Here is a 19,357-nt window from a genome sequence, read left to right on the forward strand (position 1 = left end):
AAATACAGGTAGTCCCCAAGTTATGAACAAGATAGGTTCTGTAGGTTTGTTCTTAAGTTGAATTTGTATGTAAGTTGGAACAGGTACATTTTATAAGTGTAACTCTACTCAGATAGATAGATAGATAGATAGATAGATAGATAGATAGATAGATAGATAGATAGATAGATAGATTTGGATGGCACAGGGAAGGGTTAGCACCTCTGTGGGTGTTTTCCATTTCTGTGTTTTCCTTTTCTGTGCCCTTGGTCAGAAGATGTCACCTCACTTTCTGTCCCTATGATAATAGGATTTTGAAAAGTTTGGCTTGTTGTCGAAATAAGGATTGGTCATAAAGCTTCAATTGAGATACCTTTTCCCCATGGTAACTCTTTCAGGAGTAAATTTCCTTTTGAGGGGTAGATGTATCTCACTTCCCATTATCTCCTTGCCATTCTTAACCACTAGCCATTTGTAAGTCAGATGTTTGTAACTCTGGGATTGTCTGTATTCCATAGCAGAGAATACAAGAGAGCTTGTCTTTACCTGTAATGTGCAAAAAAATCTTCAAATAGTAGAACATTCTCTGTTAGTTTATTTCTAGCGTATTCTCATTTCAGAACTGTGCTCCTTATAGTCATTATTTTTCTTACCTGTCTGGCTCAGAACAACATAATGAACTTACCTTTATTTCTTCATTAAAAGTTTTCAGTAGTTTGTATTTCTTAGTTCCATCTTCTTTTCAATTGAGCTGGAAAGTTAACTTCCATATTCACAGTTTTCAAAGATCCAAAATCAACGACTTATAGAAGATTATTAATTCCATATCAGCAATAACAGAATGGGTTATAAAGCTCTCAATATTATATATCCAACATTATGAAATCTGAACCATATTCTCATTCTGGAAGGTATCACCCAATTCATAAAGAACAAATGAGGATTTACCTCATGATTAGGTATCTTTATTCACAGGAGAAGTGCAATGAATCTTAATTTTCAAGGGAGGGGATTGCTTGCAGAGAATATTATATTTAAAAATGCAGCAGACATAATTTCTTCTCCTTTTAAAAAATAATTTTTAAAAAAGACTTCTCTGCCTCTTTAAGCAAGAGCCAAGTTATCTTTAGCAGCTTGGTGCCATTTCCTTTGAAACATGGGACATTCTTGTAAATTTAATGTTCACTTTACCTGAACATTCTTTGATTTCACTACATCTTGAATATGTTGATATACTCCCTCCCCTCATTTTTCAAGAGGAACATCTTGATCCATAAAATGGGAAGGATATTTGACCTAATTGACTTGAGGTCCCTTCTGGTGATATTCTGCCTACATGTTATCAAACTGCAGAATGTCTTCCTTCTGCAGTGTTTCAGTAATGTAAAAAATCATGTTACATGGTACACCTCCTCCAATAGTAGTTGGGGACTTCCATGTCATCAGGGCAATGAATCAAGGTTATAGTTTAAAGTTGTAACCTCTCCCAAAGATGCTTAGAACCTTTCATAACTCCTTCAAAGTGTGGAGTAAAACCGAGAAGGGTTACATTACTCTACTAACATGAAAACCATCATCTATCTACCAGTGTTCTCTTTCCACATAACCCAGAAAACTTCCATATGGAAAACGTCATACTTTTCACATTACCTAAGAAGACTGATAAGACTTGCTGTAGCAGGTTCCATATCACCACCTGAATGTGTACAGATTACATGAAATGCATTTGAAGCTTGTTGAAATCTATGGATTTTGAACTATTAGGGTGATTTCAATATGACCAAAAATAAACATACAATTAATTTTCATTTAAAATCCAAAACATTGCAAGAATAATGTTGTTGTAAAGCTTTTTTTTCCTTTTGTTGCTGTGAAAAGATGCAGGGAAAATGCAAAATGTTGAACCACCTTTTGACATTTTAAAACCACACTTAAAATGAGTTGTTTCCAAATACAGAAAAAAACCAACAATATTTTATTTATAATCTTATTTTAGTGTTTGAACTACAAATCCTGGTTCTAGAATTGTTTAAAAGATCATGGGTTTTATAGATGCTCACATGAAAATTAATCTCTTGGAATTCCCACCCCCGTCTTCCACAGAATGGTCCCTTTAGGAAATACAGAATAGGTCATCATGTGATTTTTTTAAAGGAAAGTATTTTGTTGTTTTTGTGTTGTTGTTCCTTGATTGTTCTTATGAGTCTAGCACTAACATCCATTCCCCTGTTGAACCATTTCAAAAAGGGCATGAGAAGAAAATGAAATGAGAAAAGACAAAATAGACCGGATCTCACCACTAGAATTCACCATAAAAATTCCCAAAGCGTTAACAGAATTCTTACAAAAATTCCTAGACCAGTTTTTTTTAGAGAATCAAGTTGTTCTATGAAAAATATGGCAAATGGGAATGGGAATGGGAAGGTGGGAGGGGAGAGAAGAAAGGGGAGGGAAAGAAGTAGGGTAAATAAGTGCAGCAAAAAGAGGTTCTGAGGAATACACATAATTTTGTCTGCTTTCGCCCACAATAGAATTTTTAATAAATAAATTTCTTTTTTGTAAAGACACTTTTTTGAAACAGTAGATTTAGCCCAGTCATTTGTGTCATTTTTTAATAAACTGTCTTTTTTTGTTTTAAATTCCCCTTAAATTTGTAAATGTTTTAGATCTGAGTCTCTTGCACATTGTCTTTTGAGTTCATTCGGATCAATAATGGTTCATGCACTGAACTGTGTATGGAATTTATTGTGTTAACTGTTGTTGTGTGGTTGAAAGGAGACTTATAAGAGTTATAGTGATTGAGGTGCTCATGCTCTATTGCTGGCATGGGCAAATGACTTTCTATGGGTGTGTCACCTGTAAGCTCATCATCCACATTAATGATCTCTACAGTTCGCGTTGGAGCATGGTGGTTTTGCCGGTGATGTTGTTTCCGCATTTTGTAGAAAATGACCAACATCACAGCAGCCATAAGAGTGATTGCCACAAAACAACCAATTATGATTTTGGTAGTCTTCATAACCTCATCTATGCCTGGGATTCCATTGCTTGGATCTGTCACAGGGAGAGTAAATGTTTTTTCCGTTGACCTTGTGCTCTGTGGAGTGAGAGAGGTTGTTGCATTGGTGGTGTCCCATTCAATGACTGGTGTGGGCCAAACTTGCTCTGTGGTCCGCGCCTCATCCTGAGAAGGTTCCACAGTTTCTACTGTGATAGTTGAAAAATATGTAATACACTCCTGTGCAGTTACATTGAGTGTTGCAGAAGCTGTGGTATTCCCAACAGAGTTACTCACCAAGCATGTATACAAGCCCGTGTCTTGAGCAGTCACCCTTGTAAAATTTAATGTGCCATCACTGAGCACAGAAATCCGAACCCTATAAGCCCCATGTGTTATAACAGACCCATTTGGAGTAATCCAAGATATAGAGGTCAGGGATGTTGATGCTCGACATTTCAGCTCCGCAGCCATGCCTTCAGTGACGTTGAGGTCTGTAGGTGGCTCCACAATCACAGGAGCGTAGCATGTGAAGTAATTCAGGTCCAGTTCACCAATGTACCTTCCTTTCAGGCTTGGAGGTGTATTGCAACGGGCACAACATGCAGTGTTTGAGGGCGCTTTGTCCTTAATCCACCAGCTGAGCCATAGAATGTCACAATTGCAGTTCCAAGGATTGTGATGTAGGTGGATTCTTTCAAGACGGAGAGGTGTGAAGAGGTCATGAGGCAGTAGTGTTAGATTGTTGTGGGCCAAGTTGATCTCTACTAGTGACTGAAGGTTATCAAAGGCATTCCTTTCAATCACTTGAATCTGGGATTGGATTAGCCACAATTTTTGAAGGTGCATTAAGCCTTGAAAGGACCCTGGCTTGATAGAATTTAAGTGGTTCCCAGAAAGATCTAGTTCATCCAGTTTTATAAGTGGTGTGAGGTTAGGAATCTCCCGAAGGTTACACATAGCAAGGTTCAAATACCTTAAATTGGACAGACCTTCAAAGGCACCTTCTGAGATATATGAAAGCCTTTTTAATTCCCCCAAATCCAATCTTCGCAGGGAGGGGATTCTATTAAAAGCATAAGAAGGAATGCTCTCAATGGGGTTGTTTCGCAGCCAAAGCTCCTTCAGTTTTGACAAGTACACAAAAGCCCCATTTGGGATGGTGCTAAGACGATTGTCAAAGAGTTCCAAAGTATTAAGATTAGCCAGACCATTGAAGGCCCCTATTTCAATTGTTCTAATGTGATTCCTGCTAAGCTGCAATACTTCTAAATGCCTCAGGTGTTTGAAGCTATTCACCTTAATTATTTGGATCTGGTTCTCATGGAGATTCAATAACCGGGTGTTGGTTGAGATGGCGTCAGGGACCTCTCTCAGATTCTTTCTTACACAAATTACTTTGCTAAATTGATTGCTACAGGAACAGACAGAAGGACAGGTCTGAGCTCTGACCAAACCAGCGACAACAAGAAGTTGGAGAGCTAATAGCACCACAAGCAAGGGGTCAAATAGGGCCCTGTTAAACCTAGGACCTATCATTATCTGCTGTGGATGTAAGGTCATCTTGTTCAACATTCATAATTTATTTGGTGTTGGTCCTTCAGGAGTCTAATAGTCTGAAATGAGAGAAAGAGAGAAAGAAAGAGAGGGATTAGTCTCAAATGTTAGATGATCATTTGTTTATTTATGTATTTATTCATAGATAAATATTTAGTTTCCTAACTATATAATAAAAACCAATTATGCATATAATTTCTCATACCTAGCTAGAACTATTAATCTCAAGATTTTTTTTGAGATTAGTATCTTAAAATATTAATATTAAAAATTAAAATTAAAATATATGTTAAATAGAAATTATAAAACTGACTCACGATTTATAAAATACATTTTAATATCAGATTAGCAATTCTATTATGAATAGATTTAAAGAATTTCTAGGGAAACCAACATGATAATGTCCTGTAATGCAGTGGTTCTCAACTTGTGGGTCCCCAGGTGTTTTGGTCTACAACTCCCAGAAATCCTAGCCAGTTTACCAGCTGTTAGGATTTCTGGAAGTTGAAGGCCAAAAACATCTGAGGGCTCCAGGTTGAGAACCACTGCTATAATGCATTTCATTCTTATCATCCATTTTGAGTTTCCTGTTATTGGACACAGAAACCAGTAGCTGAAATTCACATCAAGTCTTAGCAGAACATTTTAAAAATTAAAACAGAGTCCCATAAAATCAGTCTTCAGACATAAACAAAAATTAAAAATAAATTAGCTGAATTAAAAAGTATTTTGACTCAACAAAGCATCAAAAAGAAGAGGGGAAAAGAACCACGTGCCATCTTTTAGACTAATTTATTCCAGAATGTGCTTTCATAGATTGCAATCCACTTCCTAAAATCTTCTGACTACACAAGAGTTATCTAATGAATATGGCAAGTTCTCAAGATGGAGGTTGAATATTTATTGGAGCTTCCTATGTGGATCATTCCTTTGGGAAGAATTTCTATATAACTCCAAGATAAAATATCAGGTCTATGTATCTCTGTGACAGGTTGATCCTGTCTCCAAAATGTGTAGGACCAAAAGTGTTTTGGATTTTAGATCCCGCCCCCTGCCCCGGATTTTGAAATACCTATATTTGTCTATAACGAGATATTTTGAAAATGGGACTCAAGTCTAACATTCATTTTTCAGATAAACCTTGCAGAGATAGCCTGAAGATAATTTTATTTACAATAATTTGGATAATTTTGTACATGCAAAAATAGTATATTGAACCATCAGAGAACAAGGATGTTACTATCTCAGCTACTCATGTGGACAGTTTTGTATTTTAGAGGGTTTGGGGATTTGCAGTTCCACACAAGGGATATTCAACCTGTGTAAAAAAGAGATGTAGACAAAAAGAGAGAGATACAGGGAGGCAGAGACTACATACAGCTTATTACAATAACATAAACCCATTAAAGCATTTCTTGGCAGTTAGAGAGCTATCCTTGAGAAAAACTACAAAGGTTAATGCACAAGATTATAACAAAAAAGAAAAGCAGCACCAGAAATAGGAAAAAAGAAATCGTACTGGGAAATAAAATGGGTGGCTAATCCTTTTCATAAGTGTGCTACAACAGAAATGCAAAGCATTAAACCAAGTCACATGCATACTCCCTCTCGGCTTTGGAGTGACTTTGGCCCTACTTGGCTAAGCCTGAGAACAGATAGTGACACAATGCTGGGAGGCCTGTTAAAATTATGTTATTTTTGAACTGCAGGACCCAGCCTCCCAGCTAGTATGGCCTGGCCACCTATTTTAACTCATAGCCAGATCCATCAACCTGTGGCTTCACTTTTGCACCATTTACTTCTTGTATCACAGGATGCCCAAAGTGGGATACAATGTTGACATGAGCAGTAGTTCAAGAACAGCCTTATACTACATGAAAACAAATGCTGACAAAATGCTTATTGTTTGCTTATTTCAGGAAAGCAGATAATAATAATAATAATAATAATAATAATAATAATAATAATAATAATAATAATAAAACTTTATTTATAACCCGCCACCATCTCCCCAATGGGGACTCGGGGCGGCTTACATGGGGCCATGCCCAGACACGATACAATATAACAAAATAAAACAATATATCATAACACAATATAATAGTACAAAATAATCATATACATTACAACGCAAATCAGAGCAGACAGGGCGGGCCACATGAACATTTAATTAAAAACTCGGGAGAGAGAGGCATATAAATAAAGAGAACAGGGGTATAAGACGGAACAGTCCAAACAGTCCAAAGGATAAAATCCAAGGGGAGTAATCAAGAGGTATATAACATTTACTCCCCGAAGGCACATCGAAAAAGCCACGTTTTTAGATCTTTCTTAAAAGCCAATAAGGTGGGGGCTTGCCTGATCTCAGAGGGCAATGAATTCCACAGTCGGGGGGCCACAGCAGAAAAGGCCCTCTCTCTCGTTCCCACTAGACGGGCCTGGGATAAAGGCAGTGGCGAAAGAAGGGCCTCCCCGGATGAGCGGAGGGATCGAATAGGTTTATAATAGGAGATACGGTCACGAAGGTAGGTGGGTCCCAAACCGTTTAGGGCCTTATAAATGATGGTATTCACCTTGAATTGGGACCGGAAGGTGAACGGCAGCCAGTGGAGCTCCTTGAACAGGGGAGTAGATCTCTCCCTGTAGCTCGCCCCTGTAATTAATCTGGCCGCCGAGCGCTGAACCAATTGTAGTTTCCGGGCCGTCTTCAAGGGAAGCCCCACGTAGAGCGCATTACAGTAGTCCAGTCTAGAGGTAACTAAGGCATGCACCACCGTGGTCAAGTCAGACTTCACGAGGTATGGTCGCAGTTGGCGCACAAGTTTGAGTTGTGCGAAGGCCCTCCTGGCCACCGCCGACACCTGAGCCTCAAGCGTCAGCGCTGAGTCCAGAAGGACCCCCAAACTGCGGACCTGTGATTTCAGGGGGAGTGCAACCCCGTCCAGGACAGGTTGCCACCCAATACCCCGATCTGACGCGCGACTGACCAGGAGGGCCTCTGTCTTGTCAGGATTGATCCTCAGCTTGTTCCTCCTCATCCAGTCCGCCACAGCGGCCAGGCACTGGTTCAGCATCCGAGGGGCTTCCTTGGATTCAGATGGAAAGGAGTAGTGGATTTGCGTGTCATCTGCGTAGAGATGGCAACGCCCTCCAAAACTCCGGATGACCTCTCCCAGCGGTTTCATGTAGATGTTGAATAGCATGGTTTCAGATAAAATAGAAGCTTCAACAAATTGCTGAGCTGAGCACCAGTTCTCTTCCCCTATTAAGCAGACTCATCTGATTTCCTGATATACTTTCTACCCTTCTATTTGGACATAGCAGCAGAGAAACTCTCATTAGTAAATGTGTGCTGAACACAGGAATAAAGGATGGCTATTTAAATCTCTTATACATATACAAACACACATACACGCACATCCCCATCTTCCATAGCTGCAGGGTTAGCAATTTCAGAGAGATGCTCCAAAAATGTTTTCTTCAGATCCTAATATAACCAGGGGGGGGGGGGGGGGGGACGACTTTCGACTTGGTAAATCATAACCATACAGAGTCTCTCTGTGCTGATTCATTCGTGGAAGCTCCTTTTTTTTTAAAAAAAAAAAAAAGACCAGCCCTGGATTCATTTCCAATCTGCTGTTCACTGCAAGGTCCTTGTGCTGTAAAGATTAATGAAATTTCCTATAAATCAGCCAAAAGTGAAGCCTTATAAATTACAGCAAGCTCCAAGCACATTTATAACCCAGAGCACACAGATACATAATACATGCATTTAAGAGAACAGATATACTATCAGCCAAAGGTTTTTCATTCTGAGCTTCAAATTGTTTCATTTTGTAGTAAGGAAGAAAGATAGGGAAAAAATCCTTATACAGGATGAAAATACATTATTTTTTTACAAAGGTGTCAATTTAGGGGGAAAAGCCTATATTTATAATCAGATAATATATATTTATGAATTTACTTATGCATGTTTGAAACTAGATTATTGCAATAACAGAAAACCATTAAGGCTTTTCTTGGCAGTTTGAAGACTTGCACTCTGAGGACAACTGCAAAGACTGGAGATTAAAGCTTAGAATGACCTCCCCCCAACCCCTCCCCCAGCACTAACAGAGAGTGTGCGGGGGGGGGGGGGGGGGAGAAAGAAATGAAGTAGGAGTCAGGAAACTGTTCATTGAAATGAACACAACATATTATGTGTATAATACTCCTCTTCAGAGTCAACATTATTGGATTCTTTCACAGATTAATGCTTCTTGTACTATTTCCCAGTGCATGCTGATATCTCCTTTCTATTTTGTTTCAAGTTTATTGGTTTTCAGTCCAGTCCCTATCTACACTGCTATATATTGCAGTTTGAAACTGCATATAATGCAGATTCAAACTGCATTAGATGAGTCTACATGGACAATATAATGCCATTTCAAAAGACATTACATCGCAGCGTAGGTGGAGCCCTAATCATGGGCTTAAAATACAGGTGTTATGTCAAGCTATTTTGCCCAACTTTGTGTCCCATAGATAGGTATATACATTTGACTGTGTAACTAAGCTAATGCTTAGCTCACTCTTATAAGTGGAATAAACGTTCATCACTTGAAAAACTATCATGGTCTATTGCAAAGTAATTGGGGCAAAATCCATAAACTGCTTCCATTAAACATTCATGCTTAAAGAGGAATTTTGGTAAATACTAAAAACTTCTTAGGTCTTTTCTAAATATTCCAAGGATATTTTCAGTCCATATTTGCTGTCTCTGGTTGTTTCCAAACCCTCCAGAGCAGAATGGACAAGTAGAGGGAATGCGATTTCCTGCTTCTTAGCAGGGGGTTGGACAAGATGGCCCATGAGGTCTCTTCCAACTCTACTATTCTATGATTTTATGATTCTAGGGAAAATCAGATTTTCTGGAGAATTTGTAGTTGCTGATCTTGAATGATTTGTCATATGATCAAATGATGAATGTGGATGTGTAAAATCATCATAATCTAACCTTCAAAGTAGCATATTACAAAAAGTAATAACAGGACCTGTAACATATTGCTTTTAAAATATGAGATGCCATTATTCTGTTTTTTTGCATGCAATTCAATGGCATGTGCTATCATTAAAATGATCTAACAGATAATAGTTGTTTCTTTGACATTTTCAAGTGGTTGATGCCATTATATTGATCTGGTTTTGCTGAAAGAATTAAAATACTGGGGGAGGGGTTGCAGACATAATGTATCTACCAAAATGGTTGTGAGGGAGAAAGCTAGGGAATAATGCCACAAGGCATTATTCCCTAGGTAGATAAAGGTAGATGAGCACATTGAAAAAAACTGATTATCAAGGAAACTGTCACCTGCCAATTCAAAATGCATTTTTAAAAACCTCAGTTACAAACTGTATCTTTTAAAGCTGAAGGTCTTTAGTTCGGGTAGCACCATTTGATGTCAAAGAGAAATATAGTGAATCAATGTAGGGAATAGCTGTTTGATTGGTTGTAGCTGCAGCTCCTTGTAGAGAGAAAAAGCAGGGTACAAATAAACATAATAATAATAATAATAATAATAATAATAATAATAATAATAATAATAATAATAATAATACAAATGTGTGTGTGTGTTTTTTTACAATCAAAGTTACAAAAATAGTACTCAAGGCATAGTACTCAAGGCAACTACCTATAATTCTTGACATCAAGGACCTCACACACATACACAATTATTTAATTGTTTAGGTCCTTTTTCTGGGCAATCTGTACATGATATAGCAGTGCCCTATCTCTAGCAGAAAATAATTGAATTTGAGTTTGATTGGCTCCAGCTATCCATTATGAGCCTAAGCAAAATTCATGTTATTGTCCTGCAGGGATATAACAAAATATCCAAGAAGGTTCTACAAGCCACTACTACCAAATACAAGTTCTTAAAAAAACAAGAATTTAACTTGCTACTCCAAGAACACATTCAGTGCAATTCACATCCTAGGCTGCAGCATTATCTACAGAATGCTGGTACAGTCCTACATCACAACTTTTGATAGAACAGAATGAATATGTACAATAGAAACAAATCAGTGACACTATCCAAACTTTTAATTTCCACTGTATGAAATGCAGTGATCTAGATGTTTTCATAGAATCATAGAATCGTAGAGTTGGAAGAGACCTCACGATCTATCCAGTCCAACCCCCTGCAAGAAGCAGGAAAATCTCATTCAAAGCACCCCGACAGATGGCCATCCAGCCTCTGCTTAAAAACCTCCAAAGAAGGAGCCTCCACCACACTCCGAGAGTTCCCCTGCCAAACAGCTCTCACAGTGAGGATGTCCTTCCTAATGTTCAGGTGGAATCTCCTTTCCTGTAGTTTGAAGCCATTGTTTTGCATCCTAGTCTGCAGGGCAGTAGAAAACAAGCTTGCTCCCTCCTCCCTATGACTTCCCCTCACATATTTATTTATTTATTTACAGCATTTATATTCCGCCCTTCTCACCCCGAAGGGGACTCAGAACGGATCACATTACACATATTGGCAAACATTCAATGCCTTTTAACACAGGACAAAGACAAACAACATAGCACCGAGCGGGCCTCGAACTTATGACCTCCTGGTCAGTGATTCATTGCAGTTAATTGCACTGGCTTGCTCTCCCGTCTGCGCCACAGCCCCGGGCCGATATTTGTACATGGCTATTATGTCTCCTCTCAGCCTTCTCTTCTGCAGGCTAAACATGCCCAGCTCTTTTTCCAAATTGAAACTCAGAAACTATTCCGATAGCCATGCTTAGTGAGAGACAATTTTATTTGTTTATTTGTTTGTTTATTTATGTACTGCATTTATATCCTGCCCATCTCACCCTCCATGAGAGACTTACAGTAGCAATTATGATGTAGCTATGATCTGTTCCCTAATTTGACATCTTCTGCAATCCACTTTAAAAGCCAAAGAGCCTCATCAACTATTCTATAACATTAGAAAACTGGACACTGCAATGTGACACATCTAGCCTCTTCCCACCAGTGAGTTGTGGAATGTTAAGTCAGCCCTGAGGATGCCTGCCGTAGATGTGGGTGAAACGTCAGGAGAGAATACTTCTGGAACATGGCCATACTGCCCGGAAAACACACAACAACCTTGTGATCCCAGCCATGAAAGCCTTCGACAACACATATTAATGACACATTAATACTGCTATTCAAACACTCTATTTAGAAGTATGCCTCACTGAATATGCTGAGGTTTACTTAAAGGTAAACATGTACAAGATTGTGCTGTACAACTTTTATTCTGAAATACCAATGATTATCAACTAAAGAATGTTGCTTATTTGAATTTTTTTCTTGGTTTACTTTTTAATCCTCCTGAATAATGGATCACATTAAGTTGTGATAAAAAAGATAAAAGGACACTAAACCAAATTCCTCTTTCAATGATGCTGTTTTATTTAAAAACATTGGCCAACCCCCCCCCCCCCCCTCAAAATCCTACCATGTAACAATTGTGGAAGTTATCCAGTAGAGCTTCAAGGATACCCTTAAAATCTCTCTATCATGCATCGATAATTATGAATTTGTTCAGTATGTTTTTTTACATCTGGGAAATCTGGGCAATGGAGTGCCCAACTTGATTCCTCAAAAAGCTAACGTTTTTTGAATGAGCTTGTTTCACATAACATTAGCCACCAGATGAATGCATTTTAAGTAGGGAAGGAGAATTATTTACAAATGTAAAAAAAATTAAAAAAAATAAATCTGTGACTAAAAGTTAAGATTAAAAAATCAAGCACTCTCGTCAACATTTGGCAGATCAAAATGGCAGATCACAAAGAAAATCCTGTAAACATGGGCAGAATAGGAAAAATGCATACCAAAAGCACACATGTGTCTATGTGGGAAGAAAACACAATGCTCACTACTTGATATAACACTTGGATGAAATGAGAATGGTTGTGGGGTTTTAAGGATGATTATGGAAATTTCACATCCCTAGTTGGAAATGACAACATGCAGTACTGGTTTGAGTGCTGAACTAGGTCTCTGAGAAAAAAGAGTTACTCAAAATCCACTCAGCCAGGGAAATCCACTAGGCATATCCAGGGTGAGTCACATTCTCTCAGCTCTACAGTAAGGCAATAGCAAATCCTCCCTGAACCAATTTTGCCTGGAATACACCATGATAGGCTTCCCTTTAGTTGCTATGAATCAGAAATGAATTGAAGGCACACAACTACAACAGAAGCAGGAGGGGCTCCTCACTACTCAACAGTATCAAACTCAATTTGGTGCTACTGAACAAGATTCCTTACCATGTCCTCCTTGCTGTGGTCTCTGGGAATGACATGGGTCCTACCAGTCACCCAGGTGGGGTGTCAGAGTGACAAAGTAAAGAAAAGGAGGAGAAGATGAATTGACCCTTCCTCTCCCCCCCCTCTCTTCCCTGATTGCCCTATCACCCTGACTGACATTGCTACAGACAATGAGCGACCAGCATAACTCATGTCACACCCACAGATAAGGAAAATGGGAAGGGACAGTAGGTGCTCTGGGAACAGGGGAACAGGGGTAGCAGTATAAACAGTTGCAGCTGGTTCTGACTTGGAACCAGCCTAACTGTTTACATGGGTCCAAAGTCACTGGTTGCTTCAAATTCTGGGGTTACATTTGAAGCACTCCACAGCTTTGGTTAATGAGGATCAAGGCCATGTTAAGGTGACCTTGTTCCATGTTACCCTGGATCAGCTCTGTGTGCAGTTTGGCTGCAGTGGAGCTGATTAAGGAGCCTTTCACATTAACTACCTCATCGGATGGGCTGATTTACCCATCCTATGCCACTTCCTCTTCCCTTTCACCATTAAGCCCTTCCTATAGTGCATACCAACTTCAGCCAGGCTCCAAGGAAAAAGAGGAGAGGAAGCAGTGCATGCCGCCATGGCAGCAACAGGGGAGGCTTGCAATGACTTCCATTAGGAACAGAAAGTTTCCAGAAGTTTACTGAAGAATACACTTTCAGCACAAAGGTCTAATTGTGTGGTTTAACAACAGTATTTTGCACTATATCTCTGTTCATCTGCAGAGTGTATGTTTACAACAGTGAAGAACCACAGCTTCAAACAGTGGCCCTCCAGCTGTCAGGATCTCCAATTCCTAGAAGACCTAGCCGGCTTGTTCAATAGTTAGGAATTCTGTAAGTTGAAGGCCCAAACAGCTGGAGGGCTGCAGTCTGAGGACTGGCGTCTTAGGTAAAGGACTGTGATTCCTAGGTTAGATAACACTAGCTTTGCCCGGCTATCAGTGTTGCTCTTTATTTTCTGTCCTGGTTTTAGAGATTATATTGTTCTGTATTATTATTCCACAATAATTATTTCATATTATAGTAGAGTCTCACTTATCCAACATTCGCTTATCCAATGTTCTGGATTATCCAACACAGTCGGCCTTTTAGTAGTCAATGTTTTTGTAGTCAATGTTTTCAATACATTGTGATGTTTTGGTGCTAAATTTGTAAATACAGTAATTACTACAGAGCATCACCGCACATTGAACTACTTTTTCTGTCAAATTTGTTGTATAACATGATGTTTTGGTGCTTAATTTGTAAAATCATAACGTAATTTGATGTTGAATAGACTTTTCCTTAATTCCTTCTTATCCAACATATTCGCTTATCCAACATTCTGAAGGGGTGTTTATGTTGGATAAGTGAGACTCTACTGTATATTTATAATCTTATATTATGTCAAGAGTCAGATGCCAATTAGCGAACAAAAATAGAGTTTATTCAGCAGATAAGCCAAAAAGTAATGTTAACACAGAAAAAACCTTGAAACACTTCACTATCAGTGCTTCAAGAGCAGTTCAAACAAAAAATATAATTCAGCAACACAAGCAGGTAAAAACAAGGCTAAACAAACTTAGTGCAAACTGCACTTTCTGAGTCCAAGCCCTGCCAGCCGGCTCTGTAGTTTTCAAAGGACCAGTTCCCAAAAGAAAACACCAAATTGGTCAGGAAACAAACAAACAAACCAAGAATGCAGTAGACTGCTTCCACAATGTGGATAAAGCCGAAGGCTCCAAAAGGATGGTGAAAAGACGTCGTCCGGGATTCCAAAGTCAGGTCAGGAGATAACAGCGGTGTCCAAAGAGCAAGCCAGGAGTCAAAAGCCGATAGTAGTCATCAATCACAGGGCGAAGGCAGTAGCAAGGTCAAATTCCGATCCGAGGTCTGAAGAGGGTGCAGTCATCCAAAACAGGTCCACGATAAGACACAGCGAGAGCCAAGCTAGGTGATAACAGCAGACTCAAATCATAGTCCAAGTCCAGTCTTCATGGAAACACAGAGATCCCAATGGCGCCTCAGCAACACCTTGCCACACGCAAAGTGCAGTGGCCAAACATTCCCATTTTATTCCCCTTCCTCCTGGGTGACCAAACACTCACACCCAAACACCAGGTGTCCCAAATCTACTCAGAGTCTGAGCTCCACACAGCTAGAGCTCGTGGATCTGGAGTACCTAGCAATTCGTCGGAGTCCCAATCATCCTGCCCACACTTAGCCCCATGAACACTTAAAGAACCACCCTCCCTTCTCCAAGCATCCCAATTGGGATCAGCTCCTGCAGAAACCCCAGGTTCAGAAGTATCCATAGACCCCAAATCCCCAGACATCTCCGGTGGCTGTGCCCATTCAGTGCCCGCTTCCCCAGCCACCACCTGTTCCTCAGCATCCATCTCCCCATCTGAATCTTCCTCAGAAGATCCCCCATATAGCTCTCTAAGTCGCTTCCTGCGCAACTCCTCCAGTGAACCCTCATCACGGGGGTTTTTTCTTCCTCTTCGAATTCCATCCCCATCAACCATAATCCCCGAAGGCGCAGTCACAACATATTATCTGCTTAGAACTGGATTATGTGAGGCTCCTTCTACACAGCTGTATAAAATGCACACTGAAGTGGATTATATGGCAGTTGGACTCAAGATAAACCAGTTCTAAGCAGATAATATAAGATTATAAATAGGTACTATAGCTGTGTGGGCCTTGAGTTTACACTGCTATATAATCCAGTTCAAATCAGCTAATCTGTATTTTATAGGCAGTGTGGAAGAGGCCTAATTGAAGTGGCCCTGGGCACCATTAAATGGCTGAGTGGGTTGCTAGGAGACAAAGTAGGTGGAGCTTTGCCTTCTAACTGGAAGCAATGGGAAAAAACAATTATTCATCTCCCTCTAATTAGGACTTTATTTTTCTTGTTTTTTGATGTCTAAACACAGTGGGGATGACCATGTCTTTTGTGGCCAAGTTTCATTGGTTTTGGGTGTTTAGTTTTGCTGTTTACTTTAAGGCAGAAATGGTCAGAACATGTATATATCTATATATAGATGATCTTGCAGTACATTTTAATCTCAATGCTAAAAAGTCAATACAATCAAGTTAGAAATTTCTATCCCTTTTGCAGTCCTTCAAAGACATTATTGAATAAAACTACTAATTGTATGGTGTTTGGTATATTTAGTGTCCTAAAATGACCTAGAGAAGATTTGTTATTTAAAGCGTTTGCACAGGACACTCTAACTTAATGTATTTAATTGTGGCTCCAAATTCTATGGCAGGAAATTAAAAACTAGAAGATATACTGTGGACCACAGAGTGTTCCTGAGGAGAGATCATTTCAGAAAACATACAGTATCTACCTATAGAAAGAATGGGTTAAAGTTCTTTTGTGAATTCTCTGCTACTTGTGGTTTTGATCATTATCTTAACTCGCTTTGAAATCTAGAGCATGCATGAAGGTTTTCTGACATTGCCTTTATACGTTGGCAATATTTAGTGCTATCCCTTTTGTCACTCTCACTGCCAAAGGTTGATATGAGATTCCTTGTTGCACAGATATTAATCTTTTTGGCCAAAAGAACTTTAAAAGATAGAAACCAGAGCTTTAATTAGAGACACATAGTGAAAGGTAAATGATCTAGTTTCAAATTCTGTGGCAGTTGAGCCTATTTGATTTTATTTTATATGCTTTAAATTGTTTTTAAATTTTATTGTGAATTTTCTTCAATTGCTTTGGAAGCAACCTTGGGTCTCACTCTGGGAAAAAGGCAGCATTCAAATAAACTAGCTAAATTTTCCATTTATATAAGATGGAAATATCAAATAATGGTTGTTATATCTAAATGTATTGAAATAAGGAACATTTGATCTTTTTCTAGGGCTCTTTCACAATATACAATCATAGCAATTTGATTTCACTTTGTCATGTTTCTAGTGATGAGGCACTAGCATTATCTGGCTGAGAACCTTGACAATTATAAATGAAACATAGTGCTATTATTGATTGTTCTATATCATGTAGTAAGACAGTAGGTGGAAATCATGAATACTTTAGAATTTTCTTCTTAAGTTATATTATTTTGCCTCCATATGATTTTTATCTCAAAACTATACTGTTGCATTCACTGTTGCTTTATTTGGAAACCTTATTCAGCATCCCTTCTCAAGAATGAAGATCTCTAATACAAGTGATGTAAGAAGGGTCATAGAAACAAAGGAGGTAGCTTACAATACCAAAGCTACACTAAGATGTAAGTAATGGTTAGTGGAAACATACTGAAATCCACATCTAAAACGTGAGGATTATTCCTAACTATTTTTCCCTGTGAAGTAGCAAGTGGGAACCAATTAACATTTTTGAGTCCTGTTTTTATTTTACAACCACTATTTGTTGATCTCTGCAACACTAATCTTTTTCAAATATCCATGAGCCATAATAGCATGTGATGGGTGTTAAATTATTTCATGCATTGTTTCCAATTTGCTATGCATGTCTCTGAATTCAGAGGGCAGTCTGCATCCTCCTTATTATTCCATTTTTCAGCACATTTAATATCATATAATAGATTTTCAAAGTTCCTGGGCAATATGTAATACATTAACATTGAAAATAGAAATAAATAATAATACATAAAGATACATGGAAGAGAATGCATAATAAAATCAAAGAGGAAAATAAGTGCATAAAATTTAAGAATAGTAACAAAATAAATAAGTAAAATAAATGGTCACTGGATAGGCCCCTTCCATAAAGCTGTATAAAACCACATTGAACCGGATTACATGTCAGTGTGGACTCAGATAATCCAGTTCAAAGCATATATTGTGGATTATCTGCCTTGATATTCTGAATTATATGGCTGTGTGGAAAGGCCCTCAGACACCAGGTTGACCCCTTTGCAGTGTGCATTTCATAGATCCCTACTCTGAAAAAGGTTTTTGGTTTTTTAGACACTTGCCTTGCCTCCTTTGAAAAGCCAACGAGGAAAGCCTCAAAATCATTGTCACATGCCCAGACAGATGGAATGATAGGACCAAACAAGCTTGGAATGAGGAAACTGGCCATATTTGCTGTAAATGGAGCTCAGAGAGTGTGACATAGCATAGATCACAATTTAGCCTCACTCATGATATTATCATCTGATGACATGCAATCATGATTCAGAATGGTACATTAAATTCTGAAGGGTTCCTCTCTACAGCATGAGAAAGTTGAAATATTTTTCCAAGAGTGTCCACCCCTTACACACAAAAGAATTTCATAAAATGTCAATGACCATAATTGCTATATATAATGAATGCTTAATTTATTGATTTCAGTCATTTGAATGCACAAATGCAAAAAAGGGGAAAAGAACACCCAATAGATTCATTTACATTAAGAGAAGCAAAAAAAGAAAAAGAAAAAAGAAAACAAAGCTTAAGCTTTAGAGGCATACAAGAAAAAAGAAGATATATGCAAATGGAATTTGAATATTTTGTCAAGTTTCATGAGAGGAGAGGAAGTATAACTCAAAAAGGATTTAAATCAAATGTATAGAGTTGTACCTATAGACTTTAAAGAGAGAAGATATAGATTAGACTCAGTGACAAAGACCAAAGAATTTTACAAAAGAAACAGATTTGAACTGGAAGAAGCATCAGATATAAGAAGAGAAGAAAATGCAAAATTGGAGAAGAGAGAGTAGAAAAGCAAAGGGACAAAGACTTATGGGAAGGGGGGAAAAGAAAAGAAAAAAGAATACGTAAATCCAAATGTCTATGTCGGGATCTGACAAATAAAAATATCAACATATGAACTAACAGCTGCACACTATATCATGATGATGAATCTTTGCATAGCAAAACACACTCACAAATCAAAATATGAAAAAGACAATCATGATTATGGGGTGGCTTATTTAGGCAATAATTTGTTACACAAAAGGTTCAGGTGGAAGAAGCAGGACACCATATTGCTAGAGAGTAGAATTTTACCAAATTTGTATGTGTTCCCTCACAAGGTTATATTATGTGTTGTCGAAGGCTTTCATGGCTGTAATCACTGGATTGCTATGAGTTTTCTGGGTTGCATGGCCATGTTCCAGAAGCATTATCTCCTGACATTTCACCCACATCTATGGCAGGCATCCTCAGAGATGTGAGGTCTGTTGAAAACTGTGGAAAGTCCAGGTTGGGAGAAAGAATTCTTGTCTGTTTGAGGCAAGTATGAATGCAGCAATTGATCACCTTGATTAGCATTTAATGGCCTTGTAGATTCAAGGCCTGGATACTTCCTGCCCGAGGGAATCCTTTGTTGGGAGATGTTAAATGGCTTGATTGTTTGTCTGTTTTCAGAATGTTGTTCTTTATTTACTATCATGATTTTAAATTATGTATGAAATGTAAATGAACAAGTGTTTAAAAAGTTAGATGTGCTTAAATATTTATTGTCGAAACTCATTCTTAAAGTGTACATTGTTGTGCTCATACATTCTTTATTGTATCATAGTAGTATGAAACTTCC

The 19,357-nt window shown here is 38.4% G+C and overlaps 1 protein-coding gene across 10 annotated transcripts in view; it reads right to left on the reverse strand.

The window, feature by feature from the left end:
* Window positions 1-1,931: 1,931 nt before the first annotated feature.
* The window catches only part of lrrc4c (leucine rich repeat containing 4C), a 1,096,970-nt gene continuing 1,079,544 nt past the window's right edge, over window positions 1,932-19,357 (reverse strand). For all 10 annotated transcript variants that reach the window (XM_062958473.1, XM_062958427.1, XM_062958370.1 and 7 more), the window contains one exon: window positions 1,932-4,593. In XM_062958473.1, the coding sequence (XP_062814543.1) occupies window positions 2,642-4,552 (1,911 nt within the window). In that variant the 5' untranslated portion in view covers window positions 4,553-4,593 and the 3' untranslated portion in view covers window positions 1,932-2,641. The remainder of the gene's footprint in view (window positions 4,594-19,357) is intronic.

This window comes from Anolis carolinensis, chromosome 1 (genome assembly GCF_035594765.1).
Source record: "Anolis carolinensis isolate JA03-04 chromosome 1, rAnoCar3.1.pri, whole genome shotgun sequence".
In the NCBI taxonomy this organism is placed as follows: Eukaryota; Metazoa; Chordata; class Lepidosauria; order Squamata; family Dactyloidae; genus Anolis; species Anolis carolinensis.